The following is a 25,347-nucleotide window of genomic DNA, read 5'->3' as shown; positions in this document are numbered from 1 at the left end:
AGACGGCTTCTAGCGTACCACAAACCCGAGACCCAAGCTCCCAACCCCTACCCTTCGCCAGGAGAAGCCGATGCATGGCCTATCACGCCCTGACCCCCAGCTACCGCATGTGGACTAACTTCTCCAGATGTGATAAGATCCCAGGACCAACGGTGTCATTCCCGTAGCTAGCATGTCTCTTGTGATACGTGACCAAAGTGGGGTTAGCCAAAACCATCGGGAAACTCTCCCGCTTCCAAGTCTAGACCTCCAATGCACCTCGCTAAAGATAATGGAAGTAAAAAAAGACACCGATAAGATGTCCATGTGACGAATTACCCCGCTTCCCCGCGGTGTTTGTTCAAAGGGAAACGCGTATCGGTTAGGGTGCCGATAGGGTGTGGCCAAAAGGTTGTTAGAGCCGCGTGAGTTGGGGGGTTCCAAGTCAAATAGATGATAAGGTTATGATGCTTCACTTCAAAAATGCACATCTTATCACTACCACCGTCACTGCCTTTTTCTTCCCTTCACATCAACGCAGTCATCATCAGCACAGTAAAATTTGCGAAGAGACTTTCAGTGCCTGACATGACAACACTCTCAACTACTACTCGTTCACGCGCCGCTCAAGGCCTTACCCTCACACTCCGCCCTACCTCGCGAGTGCGGCGCGATAGCCTCATCGCGCTCGCTCGCTACTCCTCCACCAACGCCGCAGCAGCGCTTGAGGCGACACGCACAAACACACCCGTCGCCAAAGGCGCAGAATCACCACTTTCAGAACTCCCTCCCCTAGTTCTCTACCGCTCTCTCCTGGTCAATTCCATATCATCAAGACCATGGCTCCTCATCCCTTCGCTACATCTTCTTCAGAAGCTCTCCAACCCTGCGAACCCATATCTCTTCAATGTTGATCGCAACCCGCTACTGCGAAGCTTGCTGAAGCATACGTTTTACAAACAGTTCTGCGCTGGTGAGACTGGCGCTGAGACGCAGTGCACTATGAAGTCATTGCAGGATATGGGATTCAAAGGAACAATTCTCACATTTGCGAAGGAGACTGTCTTTGATGCCAAGACTGGCAAAGATCAGGGATTTGGTATCGAATCTTCGAGCTCGAATGAGTCTCAGTGGTGCGAGAACATTGAGGCCTGGAGAGAGGGAACTGTCAGGACTGTTGAGTTACTCCGCGAGGGAGATCAATTGGCTGTCAAGTAAGTCGAGATATCTCTATTCTTCACCGCATCGCATACTAACAGACTACCAGAATGACGGGCGCTGGACCTGGAGTCTGCGACGCTTTCGCCAACGGCACCGAACTCCCCAAGCAATTCGTCGACGCTAGCCACGAGATCGCACAAAAGTGCAAAGACCGCGGCGCATACATTCTCATCGACGCTGAATCACAGCACTACCAATGGGGCATTTTCCGTCTCGGCATGGAACTCCAGCAAAAGTTCAACACGGACGGCAAGGTCGTTCTCTATAATACCTACCAAGCCTATCTCAAGAGCACCCATGACACTCTGGCCAAGCATCTCCAAGCTGCTCTTGACAAGGGCTTCACACTGGGCGTCAAGGTCGTTCGCGGCGCATACATGGCCTCTGATCCCCGCTCCCTAATCCACGACACAAAGCAAGACACGGACGACTCGTACAACCAAATCGCCCAGGGTGTTCTCCATCAAGAATTCCGCTCCTTCGGCACAAGCAAGCCCTTCCCCTCCGCACAGCTCCTCCTAGCCAGCCACAACAAAGAGTCGCTGGTCAAAGCTCACGAAACGCACCAGGAGCGCACCAAGGCGGGTCTTCCGACTGTGCCGGTCAAGTTTGCGCAGCTCCATGGCATGTCGGACGAGGTTAGCTTCGGGCTGCTGAAGCTAAAGGACGATGCGGGGGTGGCTCCCGAGGTTTATAAGTGCACTACGTGGGGTACGCTTCCGGAGTGCATGGCTTATCTCACGAGGAGGGCTATGGAGAATAGGGATGCTGCTGCGCGAACGCTGGATGAGTATTCGGCGTTGAAGAGCGAGCTTTGGAGACGGTTGGCTTTCTGGCGATAGGCGAAAAGTGTTTGTAATTACAAAGAATTATTAGTTAAGAATGGAATTCAATCCAGAATTTGATCTGTGCCATCGTGTATTCGTTCAATCTCAATGTTGACTTGCAAGGGATGCTCTATCATTCACCGCTCTGATAGCGCTAGAATGTCTCAGCTGGGAGATAACACTGGATGTTAGTGCAGTGCACCTCGCACGCCTCTTCTTATCCATGCAGATCTCTCTCTTGTCAATGACACATTCCCAATCCTTGTAAATGCTGTCGGCACTGACAAAGTGGGGTATCTCACCCAGAAACTCAATTCCTCCATCTTGGAAAGTGTCACGAGCACTGAAACGTGTTCCATCGCACATCGAGTGGCGCCGGTGAGGGTCCCGTAGCCCTGCCCTGTAACCCACTGTAAATGCGGAGCTTAGCTCTACCCCACGGTTCAGCATCATTCATCGGCAGCACTCCCGTTGATACTACCCCTCATCAAAACAAAGAGATAACATTCCTGCATCTGCACGACTTGTCAACGTCTTTCCAGTCGTGGTTTGGTCTATTTCTTCGTGTGAGGTCACAAGATAGGCTGCCTATCTTATGTGTATAAGCTTCCCTGGTAGGCTACAATTTGTCTGATCGTTCGGCGAATAAGACATTATAATTCACAGCATTCAATCGTGTCCCCTGTCACGACAGATATCGCAACCATGGCTGGTCTTAGCAATGCCACACTCACCATTCTGGGAACAGGTAAGATGACCCCAATGATTTTGCAGTTCTTGGACTGACGATTACAGGAAACATCACAAAACCTATTGTGAAGAATTTGCTTCCTGCCATCAAAGACGGCAAAACAGATTTGCCTTTCACAAAGATCATCGCTTGCGTGCGATCAGAAGGATCTCAGTCAAAGCTTAATGAACAGTTCTCAGAGTACAGCAGCATTTTGACTGTGTCTCGTGGCGACAATGTCAAAGCTGTTCAGAACGGCGACGTGATAGTCTTGGGCGTTGACCCAGCTGACATCGCCGACGTTCTCACCCAAGACGGTATTCGCGATGCTTTGTCAGGCAAGCTTCTCATCAGTGTAGCTGCTGGCTGGACAAAAGAAAAGCTCGAATCAACACTCTACGGAAGCGAGACTACCAAAGAGAACGCCTCTGGCAGAGCTTGGGTTATTCGTACCCTGCCCAATATCGCATGCATGGTCTCAGAGGGTCTCATCGCCATTGAGAAATCGCCTACCGAGCCTCAAGTCCCAGCAGAGCTTATGGATCTTACCAAGAACCTCTTCAACACCATCGGCAGAACCACCGAAGTTGCTCCCCGTCTCATGAACGCCACTACAGCCGTTGGAGGGTCTACCCCAGCAATGTGGGCTATCATCTGCGACGCCTTCATCGATGCCTCCGTGGCCGTTGGTGTACCCAGGGCTACTGCGCAGACTATGATCTACCAATCCATGAGGGGTTCAGCTGCAATGCTTCAGAGTGGACTGCAACCGGGGGATTTGAGAGACCAGGGGACTTCGCCTGAAGGTTGTACTATCGGAGGAATCATGGTTCTAGAAGAAGCGGGAGTCAGGGGCCATCTTGGACGCGCGCTACGGGAAGCGGTCACTCTGGCAAGGTTGATGGAGACTACTACCCATGTCAATGATACACGGCCTACTTCATAGATTTAGCTAGGAATGGTAGTTGATAGGAAGTATTGTATACCAAAGAACCAGACGCCTCCTCCCTTTTCCCCAGCTGGACTGTTTATAAAGTGCAAATTATCTCCGATCTACTATACTAGTCTTCCCGTTCTGTGTGCATTCCTGTACCTGCTTTGCTTTCTACACGCCAAACCAATGGATCTTCTAGAAGCTTTACCTATAACAGCTTATGAAACCTTGACCGTGCCTCCATGTTCGCCACACACCCTACTCCAAAAGCCGGGATGATTCTCAGAGACCGCAGTATTGTGGCTGAGAACAGGTCCCTCCGGATCTGTGCCGAACGCTCAACCCATGGTATTCCCCGCGGTCGGGCATACAAATCCAGCCCAAGCAGGTGAACTGGGGTAGCGAAGAATTGTGAGAATATGGGTACTGTCAGCTGTGATATGATCGCCTTGGAGTGCGGGCTTGACGATAAGCTGTCAGGTATGAGAGATGATAGCCAGGGTGCCATCGTGAACGACCCAAAGATCGTGATGGCATCTCTCATGAGAAACGTAGCTGTAGCGGCTCGAGGTACGCCAGGCTTGACGACAGGGGCGACTTTATCAGTCGGCGTTGTTGAAGCACTGAACATTTGAGCAAAGCGCACATCTTTCAGCACGCCAAGAGGAACATTTACTATCATCGTATTGACAAAAGTGATTGTTCCAACAGCAGCTTTGTGAAACTCATGAGCGAGCGTATCTGATGCATTTGATACAGCGTACGTCGCTCCGTATAGAGTCCAGACGTAGCCGAACGCACTGCTGAAAATGAAGCGGCCTGGATGTTTGATAGCGTTCAAGCTGTGAACTTTCATGCCCTGTGTGAGAGGTCTGTTGAAAGAAACCTTCTCTACCATAGATCTGGAGCTTGTTAGTGGGCTTTTTGGTGAGAGGTAATGAGACATACTGGTCAATCACTGTGATTACTGGTGTTATTAGAGTTGCAGAGATAGCGGCTGCTGCTATATCCCCAACGATGGGCTTCCATAAATGGCTGCGACTGAATGTTGTTTCAGCGACATCCTGGTGTTTTTCCATGAGGTATGGTGTCAAGTTTGAAGGGCAAAAGACAGTAACAGTGGTTTGCAGGTAAGGCTCTCTCAGGGTGTTGGTGTCGCGATGTTTGATAAGATGCAGCACCATGTAAGAATGATAGCGTTCCAGAAGAACAACTACCCAAGCCAGCAAATGCCGGGAGCTGTCCCTCAAGCCCAGCCATCCCTCCCAATCAGTACAACTACAGCTACGCCAACACCATCGCACGGCCAAACCGACACCACGGGATCCTCAACCGACCCTTCTAAACTCACCAAACCCCACCACCAAAAACCCCCCATCGGTGTCCCTCCCGTGCAGCGCCTCCAGCGTCTTGTGACACTGTCGGCCCCCCGCCCGGTCCCAAAAAGTGGCTTAACTTCCATTTTAGCGCTGTGAGGGGTAACTGAATCAACCCCTCCACTCCACTAAAAAGTTTCGGTTGCAGCCCCGACTTCAGTGGGATAAGGTTGTGATGTCAACATAAAAACGCCCAGCAGAAGCGCATCTGTTTACGTTTTTCTCTATTCATCATATCAAACTTGCAGCTGTACAGTACGAGATCGCATTTCCTCATACTACAAGATGGCTTCTTCAGTTCGTGCTTTGACGTCAAAGGGTCGTTTGACTCCTCTCTGCCGTGTTCGTGCTTCGACACCTGCGATTTCACTGCAGAGGCGAGGCAATGCTACGATTGTGCCTTTCAGACTCCCCGCCGCTCGCAATGAGCCCAATGTGAGTTAACTTACTCTCCAAAGCAATCGTTTCTCAGATATTGACTGTTTAGCCCACATACACAAAGAACTCGCCTGAGCGCGCAAAGGTAGAAGCAGCCCTCAAGAAACTCCGTTCTCAGCTCCCTCTAAAGAGTGAAATCATCTTCAACGGCGTGTCCCAAAAGATTCACGCCAACGAAGACCAAGTCCTCCCCGCAGAACACGCCACAACATTCACAAACTACCCCCTCGCTTCAAAGGAGCAAGTCAGTGCTGCTATCGAGTCTGCCCTCAAGGCGAAGAAGGACTGGCAAAACACACCGTTCGTCGACCGTGCTGCTATCTTCCAGCGCGCCGCGGAACTTGCTACCACAAAGTATCGATATGAGCTTATCGCTTCGACGATGTTGGGGCAGGGAAAGAATGTTTGGCAGGGTGAGATCGATGCTGCGGCTGAGTTGGCGGATTTCTTCCGTCTGGCTGGCCATTACGCTGCTGAGATTATGAGCAAGCAGCCTGAGCGTGGAACAGACGGTATTTGGACGCGCATCGACTACCGACCTCTTGAGGGATTCATCTACGCTGTTTCTCCGTTCAACTTCTCTGCCATCGGCGGAAACCTCATCGCACCCGCTATTCTCGGCAACGTTGTCCTCTGGAAGCCTTCGCAGTACAACATTCACCCCAGCACCATCATTTACAAGATCCTCCAGGAGGCCGGTCTTCCCAAGGATGTTATCCAATTCGTCCCTGGCGACGCCGCCGAGATCACCGAGACTGTCCTTGCGCATCGCGAATTCGCTGGTCTCAACTTTGTTGGTTCTTCAGAGGTTTTCCGCTCGATCTATGGAAAGATTGGTCAGGGTATTGCTGAGAAGCGATACCGCGATTTCCCTCGCGTTGTCGGCGAGACCTCTGGAAAGAACTTCCACCTTGTTCACCCCTCTGCCGATATCAACAACGTCGTCAACCACACCATCCGAGGTGCCTTTGAGTACCAAGGTCAGAAGTGCTCTGCTACTTCTCGCGCCTATATCCCCGAGTCGAAGGCCAAGGAGTTCTTCTCTCTCATTCAGCAGAAGATGAAGGACATTACCCAAGGTAGCCCAGACAAGGATTTCGAGGCTTTCATGGGCCCTGTCATCCACGGCCGGTCTTTTGAGAAGATCAAGAAGATCATTGATGAGAGCAACAAGGATCCTCAGGTCAAGCTCATTGCTGGTGGAAAGTACGATGGTTCCGTTGGATACTTTGTCAAGCCTACTGTTTACCAGGTTGACTCGCCTGATCACCGTCTCTTCAACGAGGAGATCTTCGGCCCTGTTCTTGCAGTCTATGTCTACAAGGACTCTGACTTCACTCCTATGCTGAAGAACATTGATGAGAATGGCGGTGGCCTTGCCTTGACTGGTGCCGTCTTTGCTCAAGACCGTGCTGCCCTCCGTGAAGCTGAGGATGCTCTTCGCTACTCTGCTGGTAACTTCTACCTCAGTAAGTCCTCCCCTCCGTATGACTTTTTTTTCACACAATACTAACAAGTTACAGACTGCAAGACAACTGCTGCTCTCATCGGCCAGCAATCTTTCGGTGGTGCTCGCAGCTCTGGTACCAACGACCGAGCTGGTAGCCCTGACATGCTTCGACGATTTGTGTCTCCTCGTCTCGTCAAGGAGGAGTTCTTTGAGCTTGAGGAGTTCTTGTATCCTTCCAACACCCAATAGACTTAGCATAGCCTATCTAGATTTGTACCAAAAGCTAAAAACTGAATTTAATGAACTTTTAATGAACACTTTCTTGACCTTATACTTGACTACAAGTGATCGCAAATGAGGGTAACTAATGGATAGAGAACTTACGAGACTTTAAGACGGTCTTATCAATGCTCGTGCATTTATGTCCACGCAATTGGTTCGTATACGCGTCTTGAGGCTGTCTTGAGGCTCTACCAACTATTTTACCATCCCAAGACAAATCTTTACAAAGGTCCTATGATCTGTCTCGTAGTTTCTCACTTGATTACGCTTGAATTTGAAGCTCGTCATGCACGCGGATTCGTTCGATCCTCTTGACGATGCTCTGCTGATAACCAGATCAACAACATACTAGATAGTATGTCAGAAACCGCAGACAAGCTAGCAGCTAAGCTTTTATAAGCCACAATACCCTTCATCGGATTATATGCAGTCATTTAATTGGTTGCTCGATAAATGCCGTCTTGGTCTCAGGCCGCAGGACGGCATGGAGGTCTTGATTGGCACATGCATCCACGCTATGTTCAACCCAAGGTTTCTTTAACGGCGTTAAGGGTACAGGGTCTGTCTATCTTGCATACTTGTGCCTGAGAGATATTCTAGAAGTTTGCTGTGATGTTCGCCGAAGTGTTCTGGAAGGGTTCTTCACAGGAATTGGTCTCGGGTTTAGAAGCCGAGGACTGACAGCAATTCGCAGTATTGGTATAGAACCAAGAAAGATGTTTCCACTCTTACTGATGGTATGTCTTCCCTTCTGTCGTTTCTCTTATCTTATCTTAACATCTCACTTCACTATCAAGACTGGAGAGAATGCGGGTCACTGTTGGTATCCATCTGCCATGGAGAATCATGTCGGCTTATCCTAGCTTCACCCCAGTGTCAGTCATGCATGCACCCATGCCGGTAAACGGCTTCCAACAGACCCCCGCGATAAACACTCTCCGATAACGGCTGTAATCAACTCCCGAACCTTGGTATCAGCTGAGTCCAGATAATGCGCGTCGTCACCAGACCCAAGAGCGCCAAAACCGTAATCAAAGATCGTCGGGTTGCACTTGCGGCTACGCTAACCTTCCAGCCAGACTCCACTTCAGCACGGATGGGGAGACGATAGCGCTAAAATAGCGTACAGTTTTCTCAGTGCCAATCATTCTGGTATCAGCATCGGGACGTCTCCCGGTGTCGCATTGGCGGCGTCGCCAGCCTATTTTTGCATTTCTGGCTATTGTTGATGCTTCGGATGGTGGAAAGGCGTTAAGCGTAGGCGCATCACGAGACGGTGCTGGCCGGATATCGAACGACGATGCGTTTGGAGTCTCGGAATGGGTGAATACTTATAGAATGACGCCTCAATTACTTCGGTCTTATCAGCAATAGCTTCAATTCTCTTTCCAGTGTGCAGCCATGAGCGTCTCCAAATCTGAACCGATCCTTATCGTTGGAGGCGGTGCCTTTGGCCTCTCAACAGTCGTGCACCTCCTCAGAGCAGGCTACAAGGACATTACCGTCCTCGACAAAGATGAAGAGATCCCCTCTCGATGGTCTGCTGCAAATGATCTCAACAAAATCGTGCGCGCAGAATACGAAGACCCTCTGTACCAAGATCTCACAGTGGTAAGTTGTCCCCCAATTACCCCAACTTCAAACTTTACTGGACCATTACTGACCCGTTGACCAATTAGAAAGCAATTGAGGCCTGGCAGACTCCCCTGTTCGCTCCGCATTTCCACCAAGTAGGCTTCCTGCACTGTGTTTCTGGCAAAGCACCCAAAGAAGCGCTTGACACGCTCAATCGATTCCGCGCTGCTGCGGAGCGCGACCCTCGCATGAGATCTCATCTTTCGCCACTTGATAGCCAGAAGGATATTGCAGATGCTGTTTGGCAGTACAAGGACAGCGCGTTTCCTGGGTGGAACGGGTACTTTAATAGGTTCGATGGTTACGCGCACTCAGGTAACGCGTTGAAGTCCATTTTTCTGGCGACGCGGGCCCAAGGCGTGAAGTATATCCTTGGTGCAGCAGGCGCTGTATCTGAGATCGTCTACGAGAAGACTTCGTGTGGTCGCAAAGCAAAGGGCGTCAAAACCACTGGCGGGCTATTTTACCCCTCTAATCTGGTCATCGTCTCTGTCGGTGCGGCTGGTGCCAAGCTTGTCCCAGAGATTGGCAAACAACTCGTCGCAAAGTCATGGTCTGTGGCTCACCTACATCTGACCGACGACGAGACATCTGCTCTTCGGGGTATCCCAGTGACATACGCACGCGATCTCGGCTTCTTCTTCGAGCCCGATCCCAAGACCAATCTCCTCAAGCTATGTCCCATGGGCGGTGGCTTCATCAACACTGATCCCAAGACTGGAATTTCGCATGCACCTACAGATTTAAAGCAGAGTGCCTTCCTACCCGAGGGTGATGAGAAGCAGCTCCGTGAGCTTGTGCGACAGACCCTACCTCAGTTCGCTGACAGGCCGTTCGTGAAGAAGACACTTTGCTGGTTCGCTGATACAGCCGACTCGGACTTTATCATCGACTACGTGCCCAACACGTCTTCATCGGTGCTATTCTTGTCTGGAGATAGTGGTCATGGGTTCAAGTTCTTCCCCATCTTTGGCGGGTTTGTGAAGAATCTGTTGCAGTCAGAGAAGGGAGAGCAGCCTGAGGCGAGATGGAGGTGGAAGAACCCCAAGACCGATGAAGGCAAGGGTGATTGGGGCGGCGCTGTGAGCTGGAGACTTGGTAACTCGACTGAACTTGTGGATATACAGCCTGTTGGTCAGACCAAGCTCTAATGGCCCGGCAGTTGGTCTTTCCGGGGTCTTTTCTTTTCAGCACCAATTAGATACAACGGCGGTACAGTTAGCTGATGTGAGTAATAATATACTACTATCATTTAAAACTCTTATGGTATCAACTCAGCTATTCGTTACTGTGAGGTGTAGCTGGTCTGTCGGCACGGGTATGCGGCGGCCATGGCTAAAGAGGTAAGCTCTTTCCATATCTTTGTTACTATGAGAACGTTTCCATTCAAGTTTTTATTTCTATAAGTATTGAAATACAGAAAAATATAACATTCTATACTCTCTCATTTTAAGATAAATACCCGACCGTGTAGCCTCGTAACTTGTTCATATTCGTGCATTTATGCCGGACGCAATTCCAGGGTAAGCAGATCAGCCCAGATCTTTTATCGGTGTCGAAAAACCGAACGTCAACCGTGCCCAAAGAACAAGAACGAACAATACAAATTTGATCAGTTCTCGAAGGCTTCTAGAACATAGAGAGAATATCGAGTCATCAGATTTTTTGCCTTCTCAGCATATTTACTTGAGAATGGAGGCAGCCCCGAAGTGACTCGGCCGACACGCCCGAGCGTTCGTAGGATATGAGTGGCCAGAGCTGGCTTTCAGGTCCATAGTAATCATCGGCAGCCCTACCGATCACAGCGGACGGGTTCCCGGGGCCGAGACGCAGAGTTGCAACCACTGAAGCCCTCCATATTCGGAGCGGCCTTCGACACTTCGGAACAGATTCGCGATACAACCCCACTTCAGATGAGGAGGTGATTATCATCATGCTTTTAAAGAACAACGATTGAGTCAAATATTATCATCAATTGAGACATCACCAACAACAAGTTACGTTTTATTCCTAAATTAATTCATCAATTACATACCCAATACCAGCATCATGGGCTCCCTCAACCCTGCACCCTCCCAACAGCCCCATGTTCCCAGGTAAGCCTCCATCTGGAAGCCCCATCATCACCATCGCATACTGACATTCCCAGCCCCGGAGTATGGTGTCCAGCAGTCACATTCTTCAACCACTCAGACGACACAGTAGACCATGCCTCTCAAGCAAAATACTTTGCCCACCTCGCCGACTCCGGCCTAAACGGCCTTATCGTGATGGGCTCCAACGCCGAAGCCTTCCTCCTCACCCGCGAAGAGCGCTATGAGCTCATCGCCCTCGCCCGCAAGACAATCGGCCCCGACTTTCCCCTCATGGCCGGTGTCGGAGCTCACTCAACTAAGCAGACTCTGGAGCTTGCTGAAGATGCTCACAAGGCTGGCGCGAACTATCTCCTCGTGCTGCCTCCTGCGTACTTTGGCAAGGCGACGAGCATGAATGTTGTTAAGCGCTTCTTTTCGGAGGTTGCGAAGAAGTCGCCTTTGCCTGTTGTTATTTATAACTTTCCTGGTGTGACGAACGGTGTCGATATCGATTCTGAGACGATTGTCCAGATTTACGAGGAGAGCAAGAAGTCTCATCCTAGCGGAAAGTCCAACGTTGTCGGCGTGAAATTGACCTGTGGCTCCGTTGGAAAGATCACTCGTCTCGCAGCTCAAATCCCTTCTTCAGAATTCTCTACATACGGTGGTCAATCCGACTTCCTCATTGGTGGTCTAGCAGCCGGCAGTGTAGGATGCGTGGCAGCGTTCGCCAACGTCTTCCCAACTCTGACATCGAAGATCTACGCTTTGTACAAAGAGGGAAAGTTCGACGAAGCGCTGAAGCTGCAACAACTTGCTGCTCTTGCTGAGCGACCTTGCAAAGCGGGCGTTGCTTCCACAAAGTACGCTGTTGCTGTGTTTTCGGCAAGACTGGCGGGTGTCGAAGGGGCCGAGGAGAAGTTGGCCCCAAGACATCCTTACGAGCCCGTTGGTGAGGCGGTGAAGACTAGTGTTAAGAGTATCATGAAGGAGGCGGGTGACAAGGAGGAAGAGTTGCTCAAGACTTGGACGGATCGGGTCAAGGGACGTCTTAACTAGATAGAGGGGAAAAGTGTAAGCATTGAGAATAATAGAGCTGTTAATGACATGAGAAAAGACTTGTGAGATATGCAGGTGACGTGACGGCTTTGGGAGAAACCCCGGTTCCTGAACCAAGAATGTCCCCTGTACTGTTAGATGCAAGGATTGATGTGATGGTCAACCTGCAGAACGGCGGGAGAACAATGGCGAATACTTCCATCACGTTTCCATGAGTCAAACGTCAACGTATTGGGACGAATGCATATCCAACGTCCATCCCCCATGCACCATCAGTGGACCTGTTGCGTCGATTGTGTGACATGCCCAACCCAACCCATCCGGGAAGGCCGTGGTCAAGTGCACGGTGCTTCGATTATCGTTTCCCCATGTTCTAGCCTGACTAAAGCGACCAGGGTCAAAGCCTAATCCGCTATCAAAAAACGGCGAACACCCAGCATCTGTCCCACTGCAAAGTCGTTATCATCAGTGCACCTCCACTTGGTGGAAGCCCCCAAAACTCAACCACTCACTTATTAGAGTAAAAAGATAGCGATTTGTACCCCGCATACCACCGTCTTCTTCCTTTCTCCTTCTGAAATATCTTCATTCCCGATTATTCCCCCAGCAATTCGTCTTTTTTTACCCTTTAGAGCATAATACTCGTGACCCAGTGGCGGCTGCTCTAACCCCAACACTGTAGCAGGGGCAAAAAACCGCTGCAGCGCTTCGAGGTCAAGCTAACGAAACCTTCTCTTCCCCGCCAACCACCGAAACAATTTCTTTCCATCTCATCAGTGTCTTTGTTCTCTCATCATACGATTCGCTGCAATGGCGCCTGGATCGACGCATGCACGGAAAACATCTGGTACGACTGCAGGATCGGGTCGCGTTTCCAAGAGATCTGATAATGCGTGAGTACGGCGCTGAGCCCTGCATCCGCACTGAGTTTCCCCTCACCTTGCAACGTCAACCTCACCTCACTCACCGAGCACCATCAACATTTGGGAGGACAGATTACTGACAGGGGATAGATGCTCGCGCTGCCGCAAGCAGAAAATAAAATGCTCAGGTTCGCATCCTTGCGACGCGTGCAAGAAGCGCAAATTATCATGCGAGTTTGATCAACGCGATCAAAAGGTTCTCGTCACGCGTGGGTAAGCTCAGCGCGATTGACTCTTTGCGACATGACGTTGATGGCTTTTCAAGGTTCATTCTAGATTTACAGCAACGCGCTGCGACGAGTCAATCGAGTACTGGGACGGCCGAGTATATCACGCCCGGGTCTTTGGATACGAACATAAATGCTGGAGGACCTTCTGATTCAGGTTTGTTTGATGATCCGATGGAGAGTCATTGCTAATGGCGACAGTTGAACCACCACCGCATCTACCATCGCCTGGTGGCAATGTCTCTGCTTCGCTTCCCACTGAGGACTCGCTGCTCGGAAGTCATAGCAGTACCAATAGCAGCGGGAAGGGATTGGACCCCATCGCGTCTGCCCTGGTCAATCCCTTGTCATCTGGGCAATCCAAGTTTATGGTATCGGCGCAAGGTCGAGAATGTAAGTACTCATCACTTTCAACAGAGCTTCAGCTGATATATCAGTCTATCTCGGAACGTCATCAAACTGGTCCTTCACCCGACGCGTCCTCAGTCTCACTCACGAATACATCCACCAAAGCCCTATCTCAGTCGACAACCTACTATTCGATGGCTTAGCGTACGACCTTGGATGGGACGGCTCTCGAATCACTCCAGCGCTGGATCCGCCGGTTATGCCCAGTCTTGACCATGCAGTCTTCTTAATCAACACAGTCAAATTTCACTGCGGTCAGCTATTTCATCTGTTTGATGAAGAGACGTTCATGGCTTATCTCCACGAATTCTACGCGGATCCGAGTAGTCATATCGCAGCTGCGGACCTGCCATACATCCACCTCCTTCTCATCCTCGCTTTTGGCAAAGCTTTTGCCGAAAACAACAACTACCAAGCAAAGAGACCTCCTGGCGCTGATTATTTTGTCACGGCCCTCCGACTTCTACCAAGCATTCATATCCTTGTTTACCAACCACTGATATCGACGGAGATCTTATGTTGTATAGCTTTATACTTTGAGTCTCTTGACTATAGACACTCTTCACATGGATTTGTACGCTCTCCATTGTGCTTCGCTGGCTTTGGCTAACCTTCGACAGATTGGACAAGCGATGAGAGTTGCGCTCGGGCAAGGAATGCACACCGACATGCCAGTAGATCAACTAGGAGATCGCATTGTTGAACGAAGCCGAAGGATATGGTGGACTGTTTATGTATTAGACCGCGAGATGACATCTCTGATGGGTCTACCGCAATCCGTTCATGACGATGACATTCATCACCAGCTCCCGCACTTTGATGGGTCAACACAACGAGTGGCGGCGCTTCACATGCAGATTAGACTTTGCAGAACCATTGCATCGGTCGGGAGAGGTACGAAGTTACCCTCAGTTCAATGAACAAGGCTAATTGGATGCTAGGAGTGTATGGAGCGAATGGCCGGCTGAACAAGAAGTTCCTACTCAGCACTAAGAAGGTGCTCGAGAACATCGCCGGTCTTGCAGATGAACTACAACAGCAGTTTCCATTAGGTGCAGATAAAGCGGTAAACGGCGTTTCAAGGGTAGCAGGGTACCTCCACACTCTATATCATCAGGTAACATCATTTTTTCTGGATGCAAACGACCTGTGCTGACATCTGCAGTGCATCGTCCTCGCAACAAGACCTCTACTACTATGCTTCCTCAAAATCCGCTTCGAAACCCCTGACTCCATAACAGAAGCCCTCAACTCATCCCAAACTGTCTGGAACCTGATCAAGATGTGTATCGACTCTTCCTACCAGATGATCAACATTCTTGGCTGTTTGCAAAGTCAAGGTCTGCTTGGTAAATCAAGAGATTGATCTCGTCAAACACAAATACTAACGAATTTCCAGAAGCGTTTCTCCCTTTCGATCTCGAGTCGCTCCTCGTGTCAAGCTTCAACCTCCTCATCGCACCCGTTCTTGATCCCCGATTCTCAGAATACGATGCTACATTCCGCCATAAAACCCATATTATCTTCAACGAGATGACAAGTAAGGGTAATCTCATCGCCATGTTTCGAAGGTCGGAGTTGCAGCAGCTTGACGATATGTTGGGACGGTTACCGCGTGAACAATCCGACACAACACCGGTTCCAATTGATGGACAGATCATTGGAGGGACGATTGGCGAGGGCGAAGGTAGTCTGAATGATTTGAACGATGATAATGAGACCATGGCTTCAATGTTGCCAGGTATGGATGATCTGGGGATGGATGCGTGGTTCACGACCGCACAGATGATCGATATGGCGAATTCGATTGCGAACAGCGATACTGAGTTTCTATCGCACACAATGATGGAACATGATATTTGGTGAAAGAGTTGGGACAATTTATGGGACACTGCTGGAGTTTAGGTAATCATGGTAATACGAGTTTATGCGTAATGGAAGGGTGATTGGACTTGCATGCAGTTAGAACCTCGGGGGAGCCTTACAAGCTTTCTGAGTAGTTGGATATGCTTATTATGTATTACAAGGATAAAAGTCGTATAAACATACTGAAAAACGTTGCAAGTTACAAAACAGTGTTGAGAAGCTCGCGACAGGGTATCGTGAAAGTGAATCGTTCTCAAAACCCAGAAATCCATCATCCAACAGCTCTCTCCAACTTCTCTCGTAATACCATCCACGACTTCCTTATCTGTCCTCCACCATTAACCCATTCTTCCTTCTTCCTCTGCACTCCTTCCAAACTTCTCAAAGACTCGACAGCCCGTTGACCTTCGATATCTTGACTAGAGAACCAGGTTCCATGCAGACCATATGGCACTCGTTGCGGAAGCTTGACCTTGGCCACTATATCACGCATGTTCCTAGCATCGAGAATCCAAAGCTCAGATCTAGCAGAAGGAGGGCAATCGCCAGACGGCAGGAGTTGAGACTCGTCGAAGACGTAAAAGAGCAGATATCCATCGTCTTCCTCAGTTGAACAAGCTCGAGGAACGAACCGCGGTTCTTGGGCGTAGTGGTTTGGTGGAAGACGGAATATGTTTATAGGATCGTCCTCCTCTTTGTCTTGAATGATCTCGCTGACTGAACGTCTATCGACGCACCCAGTGATGGATGTAGTGTTCATCTTCTTCCCACGTTGGATGAGGGTCTTGGCATCCACCTTGACGAGAAGATCTACCTTATCAGCCCGTCCGAGAGCAACTCCGAAACAGGAAGTTGATGTGCTGCAGCCATAGATGTACCGAGCTTCTTGCATCTCTCGGTCTGGGCGCACTGCCGGGAATTCGAAAGGTATCGCTGAGAGAGCCCACTGGCTCTTGACGTGGTTTCGGGATCCCATCGCCAATTCGAATTCGTAGTAGTACAACCGGCATTGGTCGTAGTCGTCGGACTCTGCGGTGATGGGAAAGTAGTCGGCCAAACCCGTTGCTTCACCTGGTGATTCAAGGCTAGGGGCCTCCTTATATCTGCAAGCTGTTTCTTCCTTCTCGTCTGACCAGACCCGTGATTGGGTACACCTAGACCTCACTGGTGGCCGAATGTTCCCCGCTGTATACACTAGCGTAGAAGAAGTCATTCGACACGCAAGCAGATTAACGGATACTTCCCCTTCGCTGGACTGAGAATCCCAAGTATTCGCAGTATGGAAGATACAGCATGATGCTGTATGAAACCACCGCACACTAGATGGTTGATGTCGCGGGAACACACCAAACCGTGAAGGCTTCGTCGGATCGTATGCTACAACCTCTTTGCCTTTCATTGTGTTGAGAGGGTCCAGGCTCAGAGGAAGATCCATGATGATAGTGTGACTTCGAGATGCCCCGAAGTCGTGCATCATCCGAGCACCAGATACTCCCAAAACCGGCTGATTCACAAGTCTGTGCCCAGGCGCCTTTTCGTTGCTCTTAGGAAGTACTGAGTAGTGCACGTATGGTGGCATGAAGGTGTTGTGATAAAGAAGCATTTCTCCAGTAATGGGGTCGACCTTGGGATGCCCCGTTGTCCATTCCTTCATGAAGCTGAAGATCCCGCTACCGCCGAACGGAGAGTCATCATTGCCGGCTTGAGATATCTCAGGCTCACCTTCAGCTTTAACACCGTCGAACCAGCCGACAGTATCCAGCGAGGGAAGCTGTATCCTCATGGGCGGCCCGCTTTCGCATGTCGCCAAAGCCCTACCATCATGGTATAAGACAGCAGTATTGGCGACACTGATACGCTTGATGGCTTGTTGAGATCCAGGTAAGTTCGAGAGAATGACGAGGAATATCGTCCTGAAGGTCGCGAATGTGATCTGAAATATAGTAGATAGCGGGTTTACCAGGGTCGTGATGCTTGGCATTATCGGCGACGCAACAGACGTCGTCTTTCTGGATAAGTACAAATCCGTCAAGATATACTGATTGACGAATTCTGGTATAACCTTGCCATCCGTGAATGTCTTCCTGAACGCGACGCCAGAGAGCATACCGTCACCGTCAAACCAATGGGCATCTTTGCCAAGGTCTTGGTGGCTGACGGGATTGCCGCCATTGCGAACGTACTGACCACCAGTCAGTTCCGGCGGTATGCACCCACTATATGTACATGGAGTGAGATTTGTTGTTTGATGGATCGGAGCAAAGTTGCCAGTAAGATATCTGTGACAAGTGAGCTTCGTGTTATCGACCGCGGGAAAGACTTACGGGTGACGAAGTGGCGGGGAGACATCCTCATCTGGCTGAGACATTGACGTTTGTGTGAGGGAATTTTGTTGCAGAAACTTCATGATGATATGTGGACTATGATAATACGCGATATCGAGTCGCGATAGTATGAGGGCCTAGTGAATCGCTCGCTACAGATAAACGAAAAGAATAATAGACGATTAGTATTCAGACAGACGTTAAAGTTACATCGCGAGATGAGTCCAATGAAAAGCGAAAATGGAAACGGAATTATGTGAAAACATATGATATTCCATGAAGCTATACAGAATACACCCATCTACAGCCAAGCAGACCACCAGTAGCTCAACTATATAACCCCAACCAGATCGAGATGATCAAGAAAGACGTAGGTAGCATCAATCGCTGGATAACACGGCACGCGATGGGGATATCCATCCATCAAAACTACTAGCACGATCTGTCATTTTCTCAAACCGCGTCATGATCAAGTCCCATATTCATCACGGCAACGGTAATGTCGAGAAGACCGAGTATCCCGAACAAGGGGTCTCGACTTAATTGATGACAAGTACACTCGATACCCAAAAAAGCTGAAGAAAAAAGTCGTGACGTCAACGAGTCCCTGAGATGTAACATGACAGAAAACGCCTCTCCCCACTCACACCCAACAACGGTGAGCACAAGCTAGTGGTGGGGGAGCATTATTGTCACCCAAGAAATAACGGACAGGGGTACGTTGTTCCATCAAGGGCTGTGTTAGTTTCTGAAAAACAAACTGTGGACACAAGCACCACTCAGGCTCCGACTTCTTCCTTAACAACCTTTTTCCTTTTCACAATTTTGACTCTGGCTTTATTTGAAGCCCATATCGTATGCCGTCACACACAATTGATCTGTTTTGTTTGTTCACGTACACGAAATAAACCTCTTTCAAAATGGGCTGGGAATATGCCCAAGTGTACGTATTCTCGGCGTTGTTGAGGGGGCGTTTAGCTCATCCCTTAATAGGCACCTGAAATACACGATACCGTTTGGTGTTGTTTTGGCGGCGGTTTATAGACCGTTGATGTCGCGGTTGGATGTTTTTAAGCTTGGGTTTTTGATAACAGTGAGTTTTCTCTGGATACTCAAGGGCTTGAAGCTAATTTGTGCAGGTTGCCGTAGTTTCTACTATGTATGTTGATTTTGGAGGGGAATTTGTTGAGGTCTACTAACGCAGACAGCCCCTGGGACTCATATCTCATCAAAAACCGAATATGGACTTATCCTCCTGGTGTCGTGGTCGGTCTGACAGCATGGGATATCCCAGCTGAAGAATTATTTTTCTTCGTTATTCAGACTTTCAACACCTCTCTACTCTACATGATTCTCAGCAAACCAACATTTCACCCTATTTACCTGTCTAAGAAGACGGGCTGGGGTAAAATTTCTGGCCAGATTCTTTTCGCATCCGCTATTGTTTTCGGCCTCGTTTCTGTTTCCTCTGGTGGCGAGGGGATGTATATGGGCCTTATCCTCATTTGGGCTTGTCCATTCCTCTTGTTTCTATGGTAATACTCAACTTGAAAGGCTGTTTCACGCTGAACATGCTAACCATTGGCAGGTCAATTTCTTATCAGTTCATTGTAAATTTGCCTTGGACAAATACTGCCCTCCCTATTGCTTTGCCAACTTTGTATTTGTGGGTTGTTGACACTTTTGCGTTGCGACGGGGAACGTGGAGTATCACTTCTGGAACCAAATACGGAGTCGTTTTGTGGGATGGCCTGGACATTGAGTAAGCGACTATTCTCCTGAGAGATGTGACTATTCTGACGGTTTACAGGGAGGCTGTCTTTTTCCTTCTCACCAACACCTTGATTGTCTTTGGCCTCATCGCTTGTGACAACAACCTGGCTATCCTCGACACTTTCCCTGAGCATTTCCCTCGGACAAAGGGAGTGCCTAGCTTGCTTACAATCATCCGAACTCTTATTCTACCTAAAGAGAAGTATGATGAAGAGCGCATCCAAGGTCTTGTTAGCGCAGTTGCTTTACTTCGCAAGAAGAGCCGAAGCTTCTATCTCGCAAGCGGCACTTTTGAGGGAAGACTCCGCATCGATCTGATTCGTTTGTATGCGTTCTGTCGAGCTGCCGATGATCTCGTTGATGAGGCTCCATCTGTTGATGATTCCAGAGCCTCTATCGAGAAGCTGAGAAAGTTTCTTAATCTCGCTTATGAAGAAAATCAAGAAGAACCTTCACAAAGGCTACGAGAATATGTCACGTCCAACATCCCGGAGATGTTCCACATGGCTCTTCTCCAACTACCTACTTATTATCTGCCAAAACAACCTCTGGACGATCTTCTCAAAGGCTTTGACACGGATCTTCTCTTTGACAGAAAGTCCGGCGCATTCCCTATCGAGACCACTGAAGATCTTGATATCTACGGAAGCCGTGTAGCTGGCACTGTCGCAGAACTCTGCAACCACCTTATTCTCTACCATACCCCAGAAACTCTCCCCGAAGACATCCAACGTGAGGTTGTCGCTTCAGGTCAAGAAATGGGCATCGCACTCCAATACGTCAACATCGCACGGGACATCAAAACCGACGCAGAAATTGACCGCGTCTATCTTCCCCTCTCCTGGCTCAAAGAAGCCCAACTCACTCCTGAAGACGTGATCCAAAATCCCCACGGACCTACTATCGAAGCTCTCCGACATAAACTGCTTGATCGTGCTTTTGAAAAGTACAACATGGCAAAGGGCGCTATTGATAAGCTTCCTTCAGAAGGAAAAGGTCCAATTCGCGTTGCTGTTGAGAGCTACATGGAAATTGGACGCGTTCTTAGAGAGAAGGGCCCTACTATGAAGAAGGGCAGGGCTACTGTTCCTAAGATGAGACGAATTCGCGTTGCATGGTCTGCATTGAACAAATAGTGAAGCGTAGAGGATGTAATGGCAGATGTCATAGATTCATAGATTATTCATTTCATTCCACTCGGAGTTTCTGGTTTCTGGACTAAAGAATGTCTCAGATTATTGTCTACTCAACCATAGGAATTTACTTGGTGTTGTGAAGTCTCGTGGCGTCCTAATTTCGTAGCCTCACCGTTGACATTTTGACAGCACCACCACCATAAACCCACGAACCAATCATTCAACACGGATCCCCATCACCAAATCCACTAAAAACCTCCCAAACCGAACCCGTCAATGATCGTCGACCCATCAACGACTTCAATTCTCCTCTAATCTTCAATGAATCACTTTAATCCCTCAAATACAGACTGCGCCTCGTTCAGCGCAGGGTAACTTAGGCCTTCACATGTACGCCAAGTGTCTCATTAAACGAGTGCGAAGAAAAAAGTGGATCAAAACAAAATGGAAGACGTCATTGACTCTATTGCTCTGACTATCAAAACCGTTGGTTTCGGGTGAGTCGGTTATTGACTGAGCATCTTCACTTTTTACAGCCAAAATGAGCGACATTAAGAAATCTGTTATTGTTATTGGTATGTTACTCCTAATATCATGAGCTATGAGAAGGTATTGACTGACAATTACCAGGTGCTGGTGTCGGGGGTGTTTCTATTGCTGCGAGACTCGCAAAAGCTGGCTTCAAAGTCACTATCCTCGAGAAGAATGACTTTACCGGTGGACGTTGCTCTCTAATCCACAACGATGGCCACGTACGTCTTCCCTCTCACTCTATTCACGCCCACTAACCTTGTCAGCGCTTCGACCAAGGTCCATCTCTTCTTCTCCTCCCTCGTTTCTTCCACGAGATCTTCCAAGACCTAGGAACATCTCTAATCGCTGAGGGCGTCGAGCTTTTGAAATGTGAACCAAACTACAACATTTGGTTCGGCGATGGTTCATCTTTTGAAATGTCCACTGACCTCACCAAGATGAAGAAAGCTATCGAAGCCGTTGAAGGTATCGATGGTTTTGAGAGGTACCTTGGTTTTCTTCAGGAGTCTCATCGACATTACGAAGTTAGTGTTGAGTCTGTGCTGCGAAGAAACTTCCCTAGTATTTTGAGTCTGGCAAGACCTGAGGTGCTGTTCAATCTGTTCAACATTCATCCCCTTGAGAGTATTTGGACGAGAGCAAGCAAGTACTTCTGGACCGAGAGATTGAGAAGGGTTTTCACATTTGGAAGTATGTACATGGGCATGAGTCCCTTTGATGCGCCGGGAACATATAGCTTGCTTCAGTATACTGAGCTTGCTGAGGGTATTCTATATCCTCGAGGTGGATTCCACAAGGTTAGTCTTGCAACCCGATATAATAGGTCTCTCGCTAACAGCTTCAGGTCGTTGAAGCACTGGTCAACGTTGGTCAGCGTCTAGGTGTCGAGTACCGTCTCTCCACTGGCGTCAAGTCCATCTCCATCGACCAAGCAACCGGCAAGACAAACGGTGTTGTTCTGAGCGACGGAACACATTTACCTTCTGACATTGTCATCTCAAACGCAGATCTTGTCTACACTTACAACAACCTCCTTCCTAAGACCAGCTACGCAGACTCGTTATCAAAACGAGAAACCTCCTGCAGCAGTATCTCTTTCTACTGGTCTGCTTCCAAGATAGTTCCTGAACTCAACGCTCACAACATTTTCCTCGCGGATGAGTACCAGGAGTCTTTTGACAGCATCTTCAAGGAGCACCTCATTCCTTCAGAACCTTCTTTCTATGTCAATGTCCCTTCGCGCATCGACCCCTCAGCTGCTCCTGAAGGCAAGGACTCTATCGTTGTCCTTGTGCCAGTTGGCCATCTTCTGTCAGACTCTGAAGGAACACATCGCGGTTTGTCCAAGTCTGGAAACTCTGGTGGTCTCGAAACAAGCCAGGACTGGGATAAGATGATTTCTCTCGCTCGCGACACAGTCATTGCGACAATGCGCGCGAGAATAGGCGTTGACCTTGCTCCTCTCATTGAAAACGAAATCATCAACACTCCCTTCACGTGGCAAGAGAAGTTCAACCTCGACAAGGGTGCTATTCTTGGGTTGAGCCACTCCATCATGAATGTTCTCGCCTTCCGACCTGGTACTCAGCACTCCAAGTACAAGAACTTGTACTTTGCTGGTGCCAGCACACATCCTGGTACTGGTGTTCCTGTCTGCATCGCTGGTAGTAAGATTGTTGCAGAGCAGATTCTCAAGGATTCAGGTTTCAAGAACAACCAGATCCCCTGGGCTCACGATACCGCCAAGTCTCCCAAGGGTGGACTGGATAAGATGAGCGATTCGTCTTTGACTCTGTTCCAAGGATTCTTGGGAGCTCTGGTTGCAATTTTGCTGGCTTATTACTATCTTGTCATTGCTGCGAATTAGCGAGCATTAGTTTGGTTTACTAGGAGTATTTCTTTGGTGCGATTACTTGGCTAGAGATAGAATGAACTCCTCTAATATCTATGATCTACTAGTCCATGTCCATGATCCTCGAAAGTCAACACTATGATGTGAATAATGTGACAACTATCTGATCGGAAAGAACCGGACTCTCAATAATATCCATGCACTGTCTCAGACTGTGCTTGATCTGATCATCTCCAACCCCCACCAAAACGTCGATCCCGTTGCGTTACATGGAACATTCCTATCTTGACCTCAAACCGTCATCATTTTCGGCAAATACATCGATCAGCCTTAAAATTCCCACCTAAACTACCGTGGGATCCTCCATCTTACGCTACGGCTACCGGCAACGTTTTTAGTCACTTGATACCATGTTTGAAACCTAGTGGTGTGGACTCAATAGTCAGCACGTCATAGACTCAATATCGCCCATCACAGATTCTGACAGCGCATATTGATGAAGGATGCACTTTTATTTTAGCAATGACGATTACTCGGCAGTTATTTCCGTGTGTGCTCGGCAGGGTCGGATATGAAGTCATGGAGAGGGAGACGGAAAACGTGAGATTGAAGCTTGACTGCATTTAAGGGTTTGACATACCTGCCATACTCTTGGCTTGCAGACATTACATTTTTCGCTCCACGAATACGAAGTTACTTTCTACCGTTGAATTAACTGTTGTTCACCATGGCTGATCACCTGTATGCGAGAAAGAATGATGCTCTCAATGTCAACCGTGAGCCATATCAGTCCCCCAGTCTCAATGAGCTTACTAACAATTCACTGCAGCCGACATTGTCAATGGGCAACGCAGTGACATTAACATCACCGTCAGAGGCTCTGACTGGTACTGGGCTGTCTGCGCAGGTGTGTACAACAAAAAACGTCCAGGGCTGTGTGGTGCAAAGACTAATTGTTCTCAGTCATGACCGTTTCAACCTTTGCGTTCCTCGGGCTTGGAATGAGAAAGCCTCGTACTGACCGTATCTTTCAGTAAGTTCCATCAGAGTTTCATTGGACATTTTTTCCAGTCTATGATTGTCCTTGGAGTAAAGGTGTCATGTGCTTTACTGACCTCCTTAGCTACATCACTGCAGGCATCACCATGATCGCATCCATCGCATACTTCACGATGGCTTCGAACCTCGGCTGGACTCCTATCGCGGTTGAATTCCAGAGGTCCAACCATAGGGTTGCCGGGATCTACAGAGAGATCTTCTATGCCAGATACATTGACTGGTTCTTAACAACTCCTCTGCTACTTACAGATCTGCTTCTTACTGCTGGTATGCCCTGGCCGACAGTGCTATGGGTGATTCTAGTGGACTGGGTCATGATTGTCACTGGACTAGTCGGAGCTCTCGTGAAGAGTTCCTACAAGTGGGGGTATTTCGCCTTCGGTAAGTCGGCTTCCATACACTGACACTATCATCACTGACTTACCTCCAAGGTTGCGCTGCGCTCGCATACATCGTTTACGTGCTTGCTTGGGAAGCTCGTTTACATGCTAAGCACGTTGGCCCTGATGTCGGTCGAACCTTTGTCATGTGCGGTTCCCTCACAGCCGTTGTCTGGATTCTCTATCCCATTGCCTGGGGTGTCTGTGAAGGCGGTAACTTGATTGCCCCTGATTCCGAAGCTGTCTTCTACGGCATTCTTGATCTCATTGCGAAGCCTGTCTTTGGAGCCTTGCTTCTCTGGGGGCACCGAAACATCGACCCTGCTCGTCTTGGTCTACGTATTCGCGACATTGACGAGCGTATCTTCCCAGATGGTCCCAACAACAAGGTTGCATCTGGACATGGTGCTCGAAACGATACTGCCACTGCCTCTGGCGCTAATGTCAACCCAAACGCCTGAGCGGAAGGTTACAAACAGAAGGTATGGGCGACTAGATCTTTTGATCCCCATTATCTTCGTTATCAATCTCTAGCGCAGTTTTCTGGTCAATTAGCCAACCGACCCTGTTGTATGTTGTTGCAGAGTCGGGCACTTGCGTATAGTTGTCATGTACAAGTACTAGTCTGATGATACCCGAAGTTTGTTTCGTGGCACGGATATGTCTTGAAGCCTTGTTCTAATTATTCTAATCTCGATCCTTGCATCTCTAGTTCTATTACATAGCGATCACTTCCTTAATTCACTCATTGATTCAACATCGACCCGTTTCAACAGTTTAGTGATGTATACTTACCCCTTAAGAAAAAGATAGTATCACTTCAGTGTGAGTAAATAGATATCTGTTGACGATATTCTGT

At 48.8% G+C, this 25,347-nt stretch overlaps 11 protein-coding genes across 11 annotated transcripts; 9 read left to right on the top strand and 2 right to left on the bottom strand.

Moving 5' to 3' along the window:
- Positions 1-567: 567 nt before the first annotated feature.
- FMAN_14937 (putative aspartate aminotransferase, cytoplasmic) lies at positions 568-2,042 on the top strand (the record flags this gene model as incomplete). Its single annotated transcript, XM_041822748.1, has 2 exons — positions 568-1,193; positions 1,247-2,042. 2 exons carry the CDS (start codon positions 568-570, stop codon positions 2,040-2,042), a joined length of 1,422 nt encoding a protein of 473 aa, XP_041688397.1.
- A 690-nt stretch (positions 2,043-2,732) lies between these two features.
- FMAN_14938 (uncharacterized protein) lies at positions 2,733-3,703 on the top strand (the record flags this gene model as incomplete). The annotated part of the gene is made up of 2 exons (XM_041822747.1): positions 2,733-2,775; positions 2,823-3,703. 2 exons carry the CDS (start codon positions 2,733-2,735, stop codon positions 3,701-3,703), a joined length of 924 nt encoding a protein of 307 aa, XP_041688396.1.
- Positions 3,704-3,899: 196 nt separating this feature from the next.
- On the bottom strand, positions 3,900-4,875 carry FMAN_14939 (uncharacterized protein; the record flags this gene model as incomplete). The annotated part of the gene is made up of 2 exons (XM_041822746.1): positions 3,900-4,593; positions 4,640-4,875. The coding sequence occupies 2 exons, from the start codon at positions 4,873-4,875 to the stop codon at positions 3,900-3,902; spliced, it is 930 nt and encodes a 309-aa protein (XP_041688395.1).
- A 477-nt stretch (positions 4,876-5,352) lies between these two features.
- Positions 5,353-7,204, top strand: FMAN_14940 (putative delta-1-pyrroline-5-carboxylate dehydrogenase; the record flags this gene model as incomplete). The annotated part of the gene is made up of 3 exons (XM_041822744.1): positions 5,353-5,502; positions 5,555-6,974; positions 7,029-7,204. The coding sequence occupies 3 exons, from the start codon at positions 5,353-5,355 to the stop codon at positions 7,202-7,204; spliced, it is 1,746 nt and encodes a 581-aa protein (XP_041688394.1).
- A 1,434-nt stretch (positions 7,205-8,638) lies between these two features.
- FMAN_14941 (uncharacterized protein) lies at positions 8,639-10,023 on the top strand (the record flags this gene model as incomplete). Its single annotated transcript, XM_041822743.1, has 2 exons — positions 8,639-8,848; positions 8,917-10,023. 2 exons carry the CDS (start codon positions 8,639-8,641, stop codon positions 10,021-10,023), a joined length of 1,317 nt encoding a protein of 438 aa, XP_041688393.1.
- An 898-nt stretch (positions 10,024-10,921) lies between these two features.
- FMAN_14942 (uncharacterized protein) lies at positions 10,922-12,006 on the top strand (the record flags this gene model as incomplete). Its single annotated transcript, XM_041822742.1, has 2 exons — positions 10,922-10,968; positions 11,022-12,006. 2 exons carry the CDS (start codon positions 10,922-10,924, stop codon positions 12,004-12,006), a joined length of 1,032 nt encoding a protein of 343 aa, XP_041688392.1.
- An 810-nt stretch (positions 12,007-12,816) lies between these two features.
- Positions 12,817-15,430, top strand: FMAN_14943 (uncharacterized protein; the record flags this gene model as incomplete). The annotated part of the gene is made up of 9 exons (XM_041822741.1): positions 12,817-12,899; positions 13,020-13,142; positions 13,195-13,313; positions 13,358-13,549; positions 13,594-14,138; positions 14,185-14,458; positions 14,506-14,681; positions 14,730-14,913; positions 14,964-15,430. 9 exons carry the CDS (start codon positions 12,817-12,819, stop codon positions 15,428-15,430), a joined length of 2,163 nt encoding a protein of 720 aa, XP_041688391.1.
- Positions 15,431-15,701: 271 nt separating this feature from the next.
- Positions 15,702-17,837, bottom strand: FMAN_14944 (uncharacterized protein; the record flags this gene model as incomplete). The annotated part of the gene is made up of 2 exons (XM_041822740.1): positions 15,702-17,709; positions 17,755-17,837. The coding sequence occupies 2 exons, from the start codon at positions 17,835-17,837 to the stop codon at positions 15,702-15,704; spliced, it is 2,091 nt and encodes a 696-aa protein (XP_041688390.1).
- An 837-nt stretch (positions 17,838-18,674) lies between these two features.
- Positions 18,675-20,663, top strand: FMAN_14945 (putative geranylgeranyl-diphosphate geranylgeranyltransferase (AL-2); the record flags this gene model as incomplete). Its single annotated transcript, XM_041822739.1, has 6 exons — positions 18,675-18,697; positions 18,748-18,847; positions 18,894-18,913; positions 18,963-19,289; positions 19,343-19,516; positions 19,565-20,663. 6 exons carry the CDS (start codon positions 18,675-18,677, stop codon positions 20,661-20,663), a joined length of 1,743 nt encoding a protein of 580 aa, XP_041688389.1.
- Positions 20,664-21,204: 541 nt separating this feature from the next.
- FMAN_14946 (putative phytoene dehydrogenase AL-1 (carotenoid biosynthesis protein al-1)) lies at positions 21,205-23,064 on the top strand (the record flags this gene model as incomplete). Its single annotated transcript, XM_041822738.1, has 4 exons — positions 21,205-21,238; positions 21,294-21,415; positions 21,461-21,994; positions 22,042-23,064. The coding sequence occupies 4 exons, from the start codon at positions 21,205-21,207 to the stop codon at positions 23,062-23,064; spliced, it is 1,713 nt and encodes a 570-aa protein (XP_041688388.1).
- Positions 23,065-23,776: 712 nt separating this feature from the next.
- FMAN_14947 (uncharacterized protein) lies at positions 23,777-24,949 on the top strand (the record flags this gene model as incomplete). The annotated part of the gene is made up of 5 exons (XM_041822737.1): positions 23,777-23,825; positions 23,879-23,956; positions 24,013-24,082; positions 24,173-24,489; positions 24,540-24,949. 5 exons carry the CDS (start codon positions 23,777-23,779, stop codon positions 24,947-24,949), a joined length of 924 nt encoding a protein of 307 aa, XP_041688387.1.
- Between the last annotated feature and the right edge of the window lie 398 nt (positions 24,950-25,347).

This window comes from Fusarium mangiferae, assembly GCF_900044065.1.
Source record: "Fusarium mangiferae strain MRC7560 genome assembly, contig: FMAN_scaffold014, whole genome shotgun sequence".
Lineage (NCBI taxonomy): Eukaryota > Fungi > Ascomycota > Sordariomycetes > Hypocreales > Nectriaceae > Fusarium > Fusarium mangiferae.
Note: the sequence above shows the minus strand (reverse complement) of the source record. Positions and strands in the feature narration are given on the sequence as shown.